Raw genomic sequence first — 14,110 nt, forward strand, 5'->3', positions numbered from 1 at the left:
ATCCATTCTGGTACTTTCTTTTTTTTTTTGAAGTTAAATTTCCTGTTGCCAGGACACACCAGGTAAGTGGCACAAGAACTGGGAAGGGAATTTAGGTGTTAACTAAAGATATAAAGATGCTCTGTATTTGTCCAATTCTGAAGAGAAAAAGAATATAGTTCCTGGATCCTAGTCCTACTACAACTGATTCAGTGTACGGGCAGGTCTCCAATGACTTTGTGCCTCACATCTATAAAACAGATATAAAAATCTAATCTGTCTGCAGTTGAAAGGCACTGTGTAGTACAAATGTGCAAGTATCATTAATAGTAGTATTTCATGGTTGCAGCAGTGGCGGCGTTCGATATAGGAAAATTGTAAGGAATGTTTGTTAGGCTTGAATTTTGACCTAGATTGAGATAAGTTGGTTTGAAAGAATAAAGAGTTGTTGGGAAGTAAATTAAAGTTTTTATAAGCTCCTCGACTCCTACCTGCAAAGCTTGTTTGCTTCTGGCAGCCGAGTGTGTGGAGCTAGCTAGCCTGTGCCATTGTCAGGGCGCGCAGCTAGAGCTGTGCAGGATATAGTTTTTGCACATACAAGGAAAAAAGCAACAGAAGACATTTCTTTCAGCTCCTTTTGGAAGGGAGCAGTAGGAAAGCAAAGTCTGCTCCGTGGAAAACAGCCAAAAATTGGTTTGAGAAGGAGTCAGGAGTGGATTAAGACTATAACTGGGAGCAGATCCAAACCAGCATTTCCCCATTCCCCATCCCCCAGGCAGCTGTTGGTGTTGCACAAGCTGCTCTGGTAGGATTCCCCGGGTCACCTGCCCTCCCGAGTTATACGGCCACAGCGTGAGCAAACGCGGGGGTCAGCTCGGACCCGAGCGGGTTCGTCCCTGTGTGCGGCAGCTGCAGTAGGGGCTGAACGGCCGCAGTCGGGTGTCTGGCGTCGGGCCGTCCGCAGCTCGCTGCCTCCCTGTCATGCTCTGGCCTTTGCTGCATGTGGTGCCCAGATGCAAAAAGGCAGCCTTCGTCCTCCTCCGCAAGGAGCGCTCTTGTTAGGCTTCGAGGAAGGTTTTGCAAGCAGCATGAAAGGAAGCTGGAGCCGTTCTGCAGGACTCCTGAAAGCTCTTGGACATGGCTCATCGAGTGAGTGCCTAGAAAACAGGCTGGTCTTTTCATCACCTCTGCGCTTGCTTGCTTCTTTGGCTGGCACTTTCTCCCTTCCAGGAGTTAAAACCATGGCCACTTTAGTACACGTATCAGCACCATTTATCGAGACCGATTTGTCCCAGGAAAGAGGAATACATCCTGGATGAATTCGCCTTTCAGGCTGCAAACTGCCTGTCCGCAGCGGGCAGACTGCTCCTGCATTACTGTGTTTTCTGGGACTGATCTCAAAAGGGGGCAGCTCACAGCCAGGCGCCCAAGGTTTGCTTTTTCTGCAAGCCAAGTGCGGATGATACAGGTGGAAACAAAAAGAAAGGGGGGGGGGGCCACTATGGGTCAAATATGGATTTCAGTTACCAGCACTGCTACACCCCTGGCCATGTTAAATGACTGGGGCTGCACTTGAGGCTTTATTCTGACATCAGTGACAACTCTAAGGACTTTAGGAATTGCTTTGCATTGTTCGGGGACTTTTCTGGCTGTTGTTTTGGGGAAGGGGGAGGTCTTAGACGCAGCTGAGTAATTTTGTGCGAGAGAGTTACTTCATTTACTAACCTGTATCTGCAAAGAAAACATTTGGCTATGGAGTGAAGAAAGAATATATTCTGCTTGTTGAATTCTGTAGACTTTGGCCTTTCCTCTCTCCGTTACCACTTACATGCACTTCAGGTTTTGTGGGTTTTTTTCTACCGGAGACTTCATCTGCCACCGTTAATCAGCAAGCTATCTCAGGCCGGCAAGCTAATTTAGAGTCCTGCTTGTGCATTTGATCAGCAAATGCAAACCATGTGTAATGTCAGCAGGTCAGGAGAGGTGATGGAACATGGGATTTTCACTTCAGTTCCAGAAAGGGCCATAGTTGCTTCCAGGAAGCTGAGCTTGGTGCTGGGTGTGGGGAATTGAAAAGATTTATTTCCCTGTGTGAGAGCTCAGAGCTTGATCATTCTAATCAAGCATTTTCCAATCAATATGTTTCTTACAGGCTTTCCAAAAGCTGCATTAGAAAAGCAGTTTTATTTATTGCATGACCCTGGAGCCCTAAGGGATTAGGGTGTGTCAACTTTACAGGGCCTCTGCGCAGAGAGTGAGAAAAGAAGGGCTGGGTCGCAGGGCGCAAAGCTAGCAACATCAGGATGGCAGAAATCCTGCCGGGGGCTTCACTAGTGTTTTTTTTTTTTTCTGTAGCACTTCTTCGTACGCAGAGGCCCCCGAAGCACACGCTGTGCACAAAGCATTACCTCTTCTTGTACTCTGTCTCCAATACCCTGTTCTCCAGGACCGCAGCAGACATGAGCCCGTTCCTTTTATTTCAGATTACTACTGGAGAAGCTGTTTTGCCCTCTCTTCATTCTGACAGCACTGTGGGAAGCTTCCCAGCGCTCTGCCGTTCTGATTACAGTCAGTTTTATACCTTTTTTAAGGACACTCAAGACCCACCTGGGTCTCTCTCGCTGCCTATCACACGACTCCTCTGTTCCCTACCCAATTGCTTTTTCCCCCAACAAGAGCTGTAAAGGAGCGATTTCCTCTGCCGCAGTCCGTTTCCCTTGTACCAGTTTGTACTCACTTCCCAAATAATTCTCTCTGGGGATTAGCCAGGATTACCCGTAGCCTGCTTTTCTACCTTTGCTTATCTCTGGGCCTCTCAACTGCAGAGCCAGCTCTCTGCTGCAGAAAAAGGCAATCTCGGTGGGCCAGGAAGAGCCAAATGGCTACTGGCCCTCCACTGCCTGGGTCAGGTGGCACCTGCCGTGAGGAGTAAGCGGTCGGGCACGTGACCACATGCACGAGTCCTCTGTCCTCTGCCTGCCTGCTTGTAACAGCGAGGGCACGGACCACCAGTGATACGGGACTTCTCCTTAGGTGACAGCCTGACAGCATCGATAGCTAAAGGGAAGCCCCTTACAGTAAAAGTTCAGCCCTAGCAGAGACACCATTAGGTTCCAGGCTTGGGAAGACCCCGGCGCCCAACTTGTGTTTTGATTTGGAAATCCCATGTCCTTCCTCCAGACCATGTTGCCTCACACAGAAATGGAGAGAAAAATGCGCGCTCATGCCCCCCAGCTGCTGTGTGCAGCCACCTGTTAGGCTGTCTGGGTGACGGGGAAGACTATAGGTAGCTAATAAGAAAAAAGAAAGCTTCTGCTCAAAGAGGGCTAGTTGATAGCAGCCATTCGAGTCTTAGGAGCTTTTCCAGCATCATTTTCCCACTTGAAGGCTCAAGTGCTGTCCTGTAGTCAGAGCTGGCCTGCCTGGTGCTGCCAGAGGGATGATGCATCTGTCCCGCTGGGTGTTTAGAAACCAGCTGCTGATTTACGTGCGCTGGCCCCTGTGCTGTTTGCCGGACTGTGCTGAGTAGCTTTGGGCGTGGGAGTGAGACCAATCCTTCCGGAGACCTTCCACCTTCTGGAAAGTGTGGGTAAACGGGAGGTCTTTCCCCTTCTCGCCTCCTCAGCCTGCCCACGAGGCAGCCGAGCGTCAGGATGGAAAGCCTGGCCAAAACGGAGCAAAAAGGGACACGAAACTTCATGGTGAGTGCTGTTTCCGTCACACGTGCTGGAGCGCGGCTACGTCCTCAGGTTGGAACCAAAACGCAGCAGCAGCTCTCGGTTGTACTGTGCATCACGCTTCACGCTGGATTTGCGTCTTCAGATTGTTCCTAAATGAGTCAAGGTGAAAACAGCCTACAGGACAGCGCACCTCATAGTCGCATTTTAGCTGTGTCTGTTACCTCCACTGTACCTAGCGACTCATACCGTAAAACACATACCCTCCCTCCCAAAGCAAAGAGATACGAAACGTGAGTGCGGTGCCAGATTCAAGGCTGGCTCCATCTTTTTAAAAAACAATTGAACAGCCTTTAGGGAGCAACAGTTTAAACTCCTCTTCAGAAGACCAGTACTTTCTGCTGTGTGTGCGTGCACACACGTGTGTGCGTGTGCGTGTGTGTGTAAGTGCTTGAACATACGTAAGCAGTTATATTGCCTACTTCTGGAAGAAGGTATAAAGTACCCCATGGGCTCCTCTTCATTATACTTCTTTTGTCATTGCAACAATATAAAGGAACAGAGAGTGGATTTCTTCTGCAGCCCAGATGGTTATCAGCTTGTGCCCTGGGGCTTGCGAATTGATCCCGCTCGCCATCTATAACCTAGCTAGCATAACAAGTGCTAGAAAGAAGACTTCAGGTGAGGAATAAGCAGCAGAAGGAGATGAGCTGTTAAGACACCCATGCGCCAGGCTGTGGCATTCGAAAGGTGAGCATGATTGTTGCTCCCTGGTTAATGGGTATGAAGCTATTGGATTTTGCGGTACTGGAGCTAATGCTTGGAAGCTGGCAAAAGGCAGAGCGGGGAATACGCTGGAATCTCTCCGAGACGGATTGTGAGGGCTTATATGGCTCTGGTTAACCTCCCTTCTGGTGTTGATTTCTAGAACTGTTTGTCGTCGTTTTTTTAAGCTACATAGATAAGGAGACCAGGGCTGGGAATGCTTGCCAAATTTCAGCCAGCAGAGCAATGGGGATGAGAGGAGAACTGGGTCCGAGTCCCAAGTCAAAATTCACCCCCTCAACGCCTGGCGATGCCAGCTGCTGAGAGGGCGGCCTGGGGAAAGGCACCGTCCCTGGTGCCTCATCGACCTTCCCGCTGACAGTGATAGTTCGGCAGGCAAAACTCTGTCCTCCTTTTGTAACACAGCCCTCATTTTCCTCCCTTGATCCTGCATGGCAAATGCCTTTGTTAGTTGTAGACAATGCAGTTAGCTTTCACAGAGAATAAAATTGGAGAGGTTAAGAAGAGACCATTTTCCTCCACAGTGGGCACGGCAATAAAGGAGAAGATGAAGAGGGGAAAATGTAAAACACAGCATCCAAAAAAGAAAAAATAAAGTAAGCAGGATTAGTTTTCTTTCATGGAGAGTACAGGAAGGCATTTTCAGGGCCAAGTGATAGCTGCGTACGGTGTGCTGTAAAAACCCTTCCCCTGCTGAGCCAACCCTCTCATGCCCTTGTTTTCCCCAAAACCAACTGCTTCTTTTTAAGAAAGACCAGAGAAGGTGGCAAACAAGGTTAGTAAATGCAGTACTGCGCACGGAAGAATTACTTCTGAGTGGCGGTTTCCGAAGCGCTTTGAGCACTGCCGCTCTGCACCTTCGGAAACCCTCCCGCGGCTGAACGGATTCAGCCTTGCAAAGCAAATGGGCGCGCGCGGCCGAGGGGGGCAGCGCAAAAAGGGGTTTTTTTTGGAGACACTAACTTCACAGGGAAGTGGCAGGGTGGGGAGGGAGGGAAACGAGAGCGGAGACAAACCTTCCAGAGAACAGCAGTTAACCTATTTTACAGCACTTTATATGTTCAAAACACAGTGCAAGCACGTAATTACGCTATCACCCCATGGGTGGAGGGATGTGGCTCCTCCACCTCCTCGTTTTAGCGATAGCCGAACTGAATTAGAAAGTGTGCGTCCTGATTCAGCGTCACAGGCAGCAACTAGAAGTCAGGTGGTCTTAGGTCATATTGCTTTTTGGTATTTTTTTTTCCCCCCCTTTTGCTGTGAAGACTCGGTCTCCCCTTCTAACAAACTTCAGGGATGCTACTGAAACACTGCAGAGGTCTGATTCACGCTGTGAAACGTCGTGGCTGTCCCAGGGCTGCCAGCACAGCGCACATCACTTGGCCCAGTCTCTGTAGCTTATTTGGCTGTTCTGGGTCTAGTGCTGATTAGTCTAACCTCTGTTTAGATATGGCACTTTTGCATTAATTGAACAGAAGGCAAAAATACACTGTCACCAGCACGTGGGAAATGATCTATGTTTGTACAGGGAGGGAGTTATTTATTATGTTGTTATCTATAAGGGAGCGTGCACATCATGTGAAGTTATCATACAGCTCTGCCCATGTAGGCCTGATGTTCCCAGTGATGTTTTGTTTTGTTTCTTGCCTCGTCTTGTGAAGTGTGCATCAAAACTCCTGTTAGGTTTCCACTCCACGGTGTTCCTTTGGGCAGCTCATTACTCGTGTGGCGTGGCAAAGGAGGATGGAGGCAGGAGGCGCTCGTGAACATTTCAAGCACTCCTGTGAATTTTTTAAAAATCCTTTTATAAGTTGTGGTGTGGCTGCATCAGATCTGACATCTTTCTCCATCGTAGCTGTAGCTAAAGTGCATGCTGACCACCAGCAGTGGCCTGGGGTCTGGAGGATGTTTTCTGCAGGAGTAACTCTCAATTCAGCAAAAGATGAACCTCACTCTGGCATTTCACATGATGGTTTGCATGTCTCGGAGCAGACCTACACCTCACCCCAGGCCCTCCAAAAAGGGAGCTACAGTACACTGTTACACTGGCCTCAGTAATCAGCCCCTAATTCAATAGTGGAGAGAAAATTTATGTTCTTCCTAAATGAATAAGTACTACCTTAATAAGTATCACTTCTCTGTGGCATGTGATACAATACAGTGCCACAGGGGCAGTAAAAAGCCAGTGGAAGTTCTTGCTGCTGCCGCGCAGACCTCCCTTCCTTCGGTCAGCTCTGACCCTCTCTCAGGCTTGATCTCGGCCCCTTCCCAGACTCAGATCCAGCCCTGTGTGCAGTTTTGGTTCTGGGACTTTCCAAAGCTGCTGCCTGGGAATCTGGCATAGCAGCAGAATGCAATTTACTGCATGTGACTTCTTGCTAAAACAGAAAAAAGGGTTGCCTATCTGTTAAAAAAAAGGAGGGGGGGGGGCAAAACAAAACACTACACGTCTCCCAAGCTTCTTTTAATGCTTGGTAAGACGAGGGTAATCAGATCTCATTGAATGGTGTGCCAGGAAGGAAATTTCTTCCCATGTGCAGCATGCAATCAGCCAGGTGCAATATGAGGAAGGGAGGTTCGTCTTCCTCTGAAGCATAAGAGATATTAGCCACTGCCAGAGGCTGTGTACCAGAGATCCGATCAGATATGGCAAATTTTATGTTCCTATGCTCAGTGTGAAGCTTTCATTTCTGCGCAACACATTGTAACAAGTCAAACAATGAGTCATCTCGCAAGGGGGAAGAGGAAAGAAAGCTTTTATCTCCCAGTGGATAGGAGATAATCTGTCTACCTAGGTATAAACAGCTCTTCACCATGCTGTCTTCTCTCCAGGGAAAGGAAGCGATTTTAAATTTGTAAAACAGATATTGAATTATCGCACCTCCTAAGCCTCGGCCTGGGCCCAGTAAAAGTTAGGAGGCAACAGATCTTTGGCTTCCCTGGTAACTTGGCTGAGGCTCTGTGACTAAACACAGTGGTCTAGGCTGTGTATGCAGTAGTAGCTGGCTGGGAGCAAGGGAGTGCCGGATCCTCCTTGGAGCCCTGGAAAATCATTCTCGCTCCCACCTAGAGGGAAGCGTGGCCGTGGATCCCTTGCGTTTGACTACTGATTAGTCCTGGCTGATTACTTTATAAGGGGCGTGCAGAGAGACCGCTCCTGTGTTTTGCCAAAGGATGCGCACCCAGAGTGGATGGCGACAAGGACGTCGTCTCCTGCTCTGCGCCTTAGAAGGAGGTGCTGGGGGAAAATCCCATTTCACAGTGGAAACCTGGGATGAAATAATAGCCCAAAAGCTTTTCTCGGGATGCTGAGGCAGTTCTTGTTTTCCAAAATGTCCCAGATGAACCAGGATGCCTTGTCAGCCTAAACTAATGAAGTATTTCACAGTCCGGTGCTTAGAGTAATCCTGCGTTAACTTGACGTTCCCCTCCTGCACATGGTGATGTGGGCAGAAATGGGGGATTCACTGATGTTTGCCTATGTTGTCTCAGCTGTGTAACACAACCCTGATCTCTCCTTGCCGCAGGTTTGCAGCCCATTTACTGGAGCCGGGATGATGTGGCACAGTGGCTTAGATGGGCGGAGAAGGAGTTTTCCTTGAGGCCGATTGAGAGCAACTCCTTTGAGATGAATGGCAAGGCTCTGCTGCTCCTGACCAAAGAGGACTTTCGATACAGGTCTCCTCATTCAGGTGAGGATTACTTGCAGATGCTGTGATTGAAAGAAAGAGAAAAAGCAGCAACAAATCTGGAGAAGGATGCAGGAGGAAAGACAGTTGCGTTTGTTAGGGTGGATGAGGCAGCGGGGAGGAGAGAGAGGACAGTTACCCCGATATGAAGCAAGGAGAAAAAGGACAAGGTGGGGAAAGAAATCCAGATACACTTGAGTTTTAGGCAAAATTGAATCCAAATCCAAACACTGATCCAAATCTGACCTGTTTCTGGTTAAAACTCCCCACCAAAGAACAAGCTGCTCTGGCAGGGCTCTGTGACTTCCAGCTCTTTCCTGTAAAGGCTTATCTTTTCACAGACCCGACTACAGCAGCAAGTGCTCCAGCCTCTTAAGAAGCCCCTGTTAGCATTCTGCCCTGCAGTTGGCTTAGCTGATGCACCACTAAAAGTGACTGCAAAACCCATCCCGCAGGGACCTTTCCTCTGTTTTACAGCCTTTGTGGGCTTTTCTTTACTAAATTCTCTCCCGTGCTGGAGTCCAGCCCAAGGCACAGCACAGACAGGTGGGTGAATCAATCTGCCTCTTGCCCAAATTATGTCTCCATTTGTTCACACAGAAATTTTAGAAATGTATATGTTGCCTGCCTGTATTTATATCCCCTGCAGTCTGTCTCCTTCAACGATACAGTCAGAGTAAGCCTCCGCCCTCCTTTGTCAGGGATGTTTAACTAAATATGAGCTATCGGTTCTAAATAAGAGTTGTAAGCTTTGCTTTTATGACCATACAAGGTACTCTTGTTAAATATAAAGGCATGTAATTCAGTCACCATAGGTGATCAAAGAGTTTCACTTGCAGAGTTGCTGTTATAAGACTTCCAGTGCAAGGTTTGCTAGGTGCAGAAATACAGCTGGTGCTACTCAGCTCCAGCTGATAAACAGGGAATGGCATTAATTCTGCATCAAACTTCTTGGCGACTCCCTTGAATGCACCCCCGCAGGCATGCTCCAGCAGAATCTGCCTCACAAACTGTGGCCTATGTTACTATACACGAAGTTTATAAAAGCATGTGTTTCAAATGCAGGAGTAATTTTGTATGGTAGGAGATGCCAAACATTAATGTCTATAACCAGTGTAACGCAGGAGTGAAAACTGATGCCTAGAAACACCCTTTTTTTGTTTAATTCTGGCACACCGTTTTGAATCATTTCATTGCAAAATTGGTCCTGCTTAAGGCAAAAGGAGTATTGGAACTGGGGAGGTGGGAAGGGACTGTGAAGGACAACTTTCTCTTGTTTGCAGCGCCTCTTATCATCACGATGCCTTGCGGTCTGCAAGTTATGCACCTACTCTTCCCCATGCGTACTGTGAGGGCGCTTGAAATGAGTAGGATTAAATGTGTATAGGCTGGAGATAGAGCATTCCCAGAGAAGAGCTTTTGGCCTTGCAAGTCCATGCTTGATGCAGCAAGCTAAGCTCTTATTTACCTAAATTTGGGCTTAAATGGTCAAACTAAAGGCCTCCTCCCTCCATTTTTCTCCACTTCTCCTCTCCAGACATACCTCAGCGATAAGAAACCTTCTAGACGATATCTCAGTCAGTCCCTCAAACTTGTAGAGGACTCTAGGTAGCAGGACACCATTTCCCCCAAACTAACTATACATGAAATTTAAGAACTATAAAATGGTATTTGCCGTAGAAGTATTATAAAGTTTTTCAAAACGGTATCTACATAAAAGCTGTATGCTTTCTTCTCCTGGTTAAAACAGCAGAACTGCGTCCGCTCCCCCCAGTGGCTCTGTCAGCAAAGCGGGCTCCGAGTCCCACAGCTGCTCTTTGGTTCAGGGCTGGCGAGGGGAGGCAGGCAGAAGGGGAGAGGAAGAAAGACTTTTCACTTCTTTACTAGTATAACTGCATCTGTGTGGTGCATGACTGTAACTGTAGCTAACTGTTTTGGTAGGTTAAAAAAAAGACAGCTTTATGGATGTTTTCAGTAGTCTTGTCAGGCCAAATCAAAGGAGGTACAAATTTGCTACCTTATTGCTTGGAGTGTTACGGCACTAGTTATGATTATGCCACTAGTGCACTCAAAGATGCAAATTATGTGGTAAAATCACTTTTTAGCCTTTCATGTACTATACATGGAAAAGGTAACTGGGTTCTTGAGGCTTTGTTTTTAATTAGATTTTCAGGTATAGCAATCACCTTTTAAAAATGCCCTAAAGTCACCACTGAGACCGGAAAAGCAGCCAAGATGCTAAGAATAAAGGAAGTTGAACTATGGAAAGCAGGATGGCTTTAACTATTTCATACTAAGGCACTAAACTTCCGCACAGACAGAACATTGGCAGTTTAGAGAGACAAGTGCCGAATGGCACACAGCTTACAATTTCATAGAAACAACTACTTACCCCCCCATACACGCTTGAGAAAACTCTTCCAGAAAAAACAAAGTTTCCTAGGTGAAACTTTGCTAAATTAGAAGTCCCTTTTCAGATGATATGCTATTGCTATATTTTTCTGTATATGAGCAGTGATAAACAGAGGAGAGCAAGCAGCATTAAAAGTTGGAAGACCTCCTACCTCGTATTCCACTCTTATTTTGAAACGTGCAACCAGTCACATCAGACAAAACATGTAAGAACCTAGGTGTTTTATGTAAATGTTGCTGGAAGCATGGCATCAGTACAAGGGGAGTGCTGGATAATAAGACACAAGATGAGCAGTTAATCCATTGGTCTCCTAAATATTGCAGTGATATGTTCCACTGAGGAAGGATATAACAATACTGGTGCCAGGGAACGGAGGGAAAACAGCAAGGAACAGCCTGCTCGCAACCCCAGAAGAAACAAGCGTTAGCCCGACACCTACCACTAGATGTGCTTGGATCAATTTATGCAGGAACATGTCAACTTAGTGCTGTACAATTCTTTGCAGTCATTTCTGTGGAAGTGCAATGCAGTAGCAACTAACAGACTGTATTTGCCCAGCCAGAGCACCAGCTCCACTGCATCTTGTTCCTTAGTGTGCATGTGCTAATATTGCCTGTTGCAATGATTCCCACACAGGTTCAACTATCTAGAAAGGACTAGTTTTGAGATCCCATTTGGGTTTTTCAGAAGTCCAACCCTGGACAGCAAGAGTGAGGTAAAGAAGTTCCTGAGGCAACTACAGCACTCAAGTATCTTCAGAAGTTGTCAGCCCAGCAGGGTTGTCCAAGATAGTTAAATCTCATAATTCTTCCTAAGCCTTTGAGTCCATGCCGAAGTAACTTCTCAAAGTGAGAGTCCCTCCTCTCGTAGATTTCGCTAGAATGGAGTAACAGAGAAGCACACTGCCGCTACCCTTGGGGCATCGGTGTGGCATGGACAGGCACTCATTTTCTGCAACATCTTCTTCTTTCTTCCCCCATAAAGCCTAAATTGTTCACTAAGTAAAGAAGAGCACCGTAATTGCTCCCAGCAACTCACTGAATAAGCACGGGCTCTACATGTAATAATTTTGTGTCCTAAAGCATCTGTATAAAAAACTGAAACTGTGATAAAAGAAGGTGGGACATTGAACTAACTACTGCTTGTAAAATTTGGGACCCTTGGATAGGTGGTCATGTGGACTGAAAAAGCTCTACGTTAGGGTAATAGAAGCAATTTCTTGCCATTCTCCCATTTTTCCACATTTATACACAGAGGTATGAGACGCAGCTTTTCTTTTTCTTTTTTTCCTTTCAGAGAGGAACCTTGCAAAACAGTGAAATACAGGATTTTACTGCAGGCATTTTTGGATCTGAAAATAGCACCCAGGAGCCATGAATTCATGCATCAGATGGCTAAATGAGTCTTCTCAGCAGTATATAGGTTTTCATTTCCTTTTTCCTGCTGTTTGTCTTTCAGGTGATGTTCTGTATGAACTCCTTCAGCATATCCTGAAGCAAAGGAAAGCTCGTATGCTGTTCCCACCTTTCTTCCACCCTGGGAACTCTATCCATGCTCAGCCAGAGGTCATATTACACCAGAATCATGATGAAGGTAACTCTGTCTCATTCGTATGGGAGCTATCATTAGAGAGGCAGTTTGGGTAAGGCTGTGAGGAATGATGTCATTTTCTTGTTCCAAAGTTACTTAAGTAAAGCTACACTCCTCCCTTCAACTCCGTGGCTGTTAGAACAATCAGGTGGTCCAATGAGGGGACTGGCCATTTTCTATTTATCTTCTATTATTTTGTCATGCTTCCAAGGCCTGTTTTAAAGCTATACCAGATGCAGATTTAAAAAAATACCAGAAAGTTTTATTGAGCCCATCGATTCACTTTTCCTTACTCCCGGTTGGGTAGACAACAGATTAATAGTGTGCCGGAGAGGTAATGAGATGCAATTGTTTGCAGAACAGGGGAAAAGGCAGCCTCAGAGAGGAATGTGTAACTCTTAAGTCACTTCAACTGACAATCTGTCATCACGTCATGCCAGAGTTCCTGGCACTGAGCCCATCTTGTTGCTCAGCTTTTGAATTGGTTGGGCAGTTCATTTCGAGAGAAGTTTTTCTCTGCATGTTTGCTCATTTTTTCACTGTCGGAAATATTTCCTTAGGTTATCGGTTAGCCCTTTAGTAGTGTCCACACAGTCTATGTCTGCCACAGGTGGTGAAGAAAGAGCAGATATGTGTTTGTGCACTGCAGGTTTGGGCTTCTTCTACTCATTGTTAGAGCAGACCAAAACGTGAGTGAGTTTCCTGCAGTGGAAAACGGAGATTTTTTTTTTCATTTTCTTTAAAAATATGCACACTGAAATATTGTTAGGTTTTCTCTAGCAACAGAAAGCTATGAAGCCAGTGTTTTTTAACAGAACAGGTACTTTCCATGAAGGCATTAGGCGGAATTAATTTTTTCAAGTAAAAACATCAAGAAAAAATTAGTGTTATTCGTTTTTCAATAAAGAGAATGCAACAGAGGTGAGTTATGACATCATTGCCATTCAGGGGTACTATCAGACCTGTACAGGGAGACGATGACCAGACAGAGCAAGCGAGAATCAAAGGGCATGAGCAAAACTCTAAGACTAAGCCAAGAGTAAGACAGCAGCAGGTGGATAAGGACACCCTGAAGTGTTTCCACCCAGTATAAATATTTCGATTAGAAGAGGGTGCTGCAGGCCAGGATGAGGTTGCATTAGCAGAGCTGTGCAAGAGGAAGTTGCATGGTGTATTAAAATGGACACTTCGCAGAGGCCATTATAAAAACCTCAGTTTTTTTCCCCAAGCTTGGTGTTCATCCATGAGTGTTCCCATCCTATATTCCAACAAAGGTGCCGAGTTTTAAACTAGAAAACTTTCCCTCTAGAGAAGATTTCACAGTTGTTGAGTTGGCCCTTCATGCGCATCGCTTACAGTGTAAGTCCTTAGCAATCTAATCCGACCTCCGTCCGAGCACAGGAAAATTAAGGAACAACTCTGATTTCTTTTTCACAATCCTCTCCTATGTGGCTACAGATAGTACCACCTTTATTTCCTTAGACGACTCTGTGCTATTACTTCAAAATTTTTCGTAATAATGACAAAAATTAGTTCTTGTTTTGCTACGAGAAGAACTTCAAAGCAAGCAAGCAAAAAGATTACAGCTAGCCTGCCACAGACTCAGAGCAATCAGAAAACTTTTGTGCCAAGAATTTATAGGCAGGTGAATTTATTTATTTATACACTTTGACATTCTTTCTTTCTTCTTCCTGTTTCACATGGTCACTTGGGAGAAACCAGCACAGTTAAGTTTACCGTTTGCCCAATTACAGTTACATCTAGTGGCTTTTTACTAGCTTAAACATAGTGAGTTTAACTGTTTCGAATCAGCTGGCAATGGGTGAGGATACCTCCAAGATAGACAGATGAGCAATGGAGACTGAATTATCCTACATCTCCAGTGGTCCTTCTGACTCAGCACTGAGTCATTTGATGGGATGCCATACTGGAAGCTTACACTGTAGTTCCCAACACTTCTTTTATGGATAAACAGA

The 14,110-nt window shown here is 46.1% G+C and overlaps 1 protein-coding gene across 6 annotated transcripts in view; it reads left to right on the top strand.

Annotated features, from left to right (window-relative positions):
• The window catches only part of ETV6 (ETS variant transcription factor 6), a 137,102-nt gene that overhangs the window by 94,375 nt on the left and 28,617 nt on the right, over nucleotides 1–14,110 (top strand). For all 6 annotated transcript variants that reach the window (XM_068952947.1, XM_068952957.1, XM_068952966.1 and 3 more), the window contains exons 3-4: nucleotides 7,970–8,134; nucleotides 12,003–12,137. In XM_068952947.1, the coding sequence (XP_068809048.1) occupies nucleotides 7,970–8,134; nucleotides 12,003–12,137 (300 nt within the window). The remainder of the gene's footprint in view (nucleotides 1–7,969; nucleotides 8,135–12,002; nucleotides 12,138–14,110) is intronic.

The sequence above is a fragment of the Struthio camelus genome, chromosome 1 (genome assembly GCF_040807025.1).
Source record: "Struthio camelus isolate bStrCam1 chromosome 1, bStrCam1.hap1, whole genome shotgun sequence".
Classification (NCBI taxonomy): domain Eukaryota; kingdom Metazoa; phylum Chordata; class Aves; order Struthioniformes; family Struthionidae; genus Struthio; species Struthio camelus.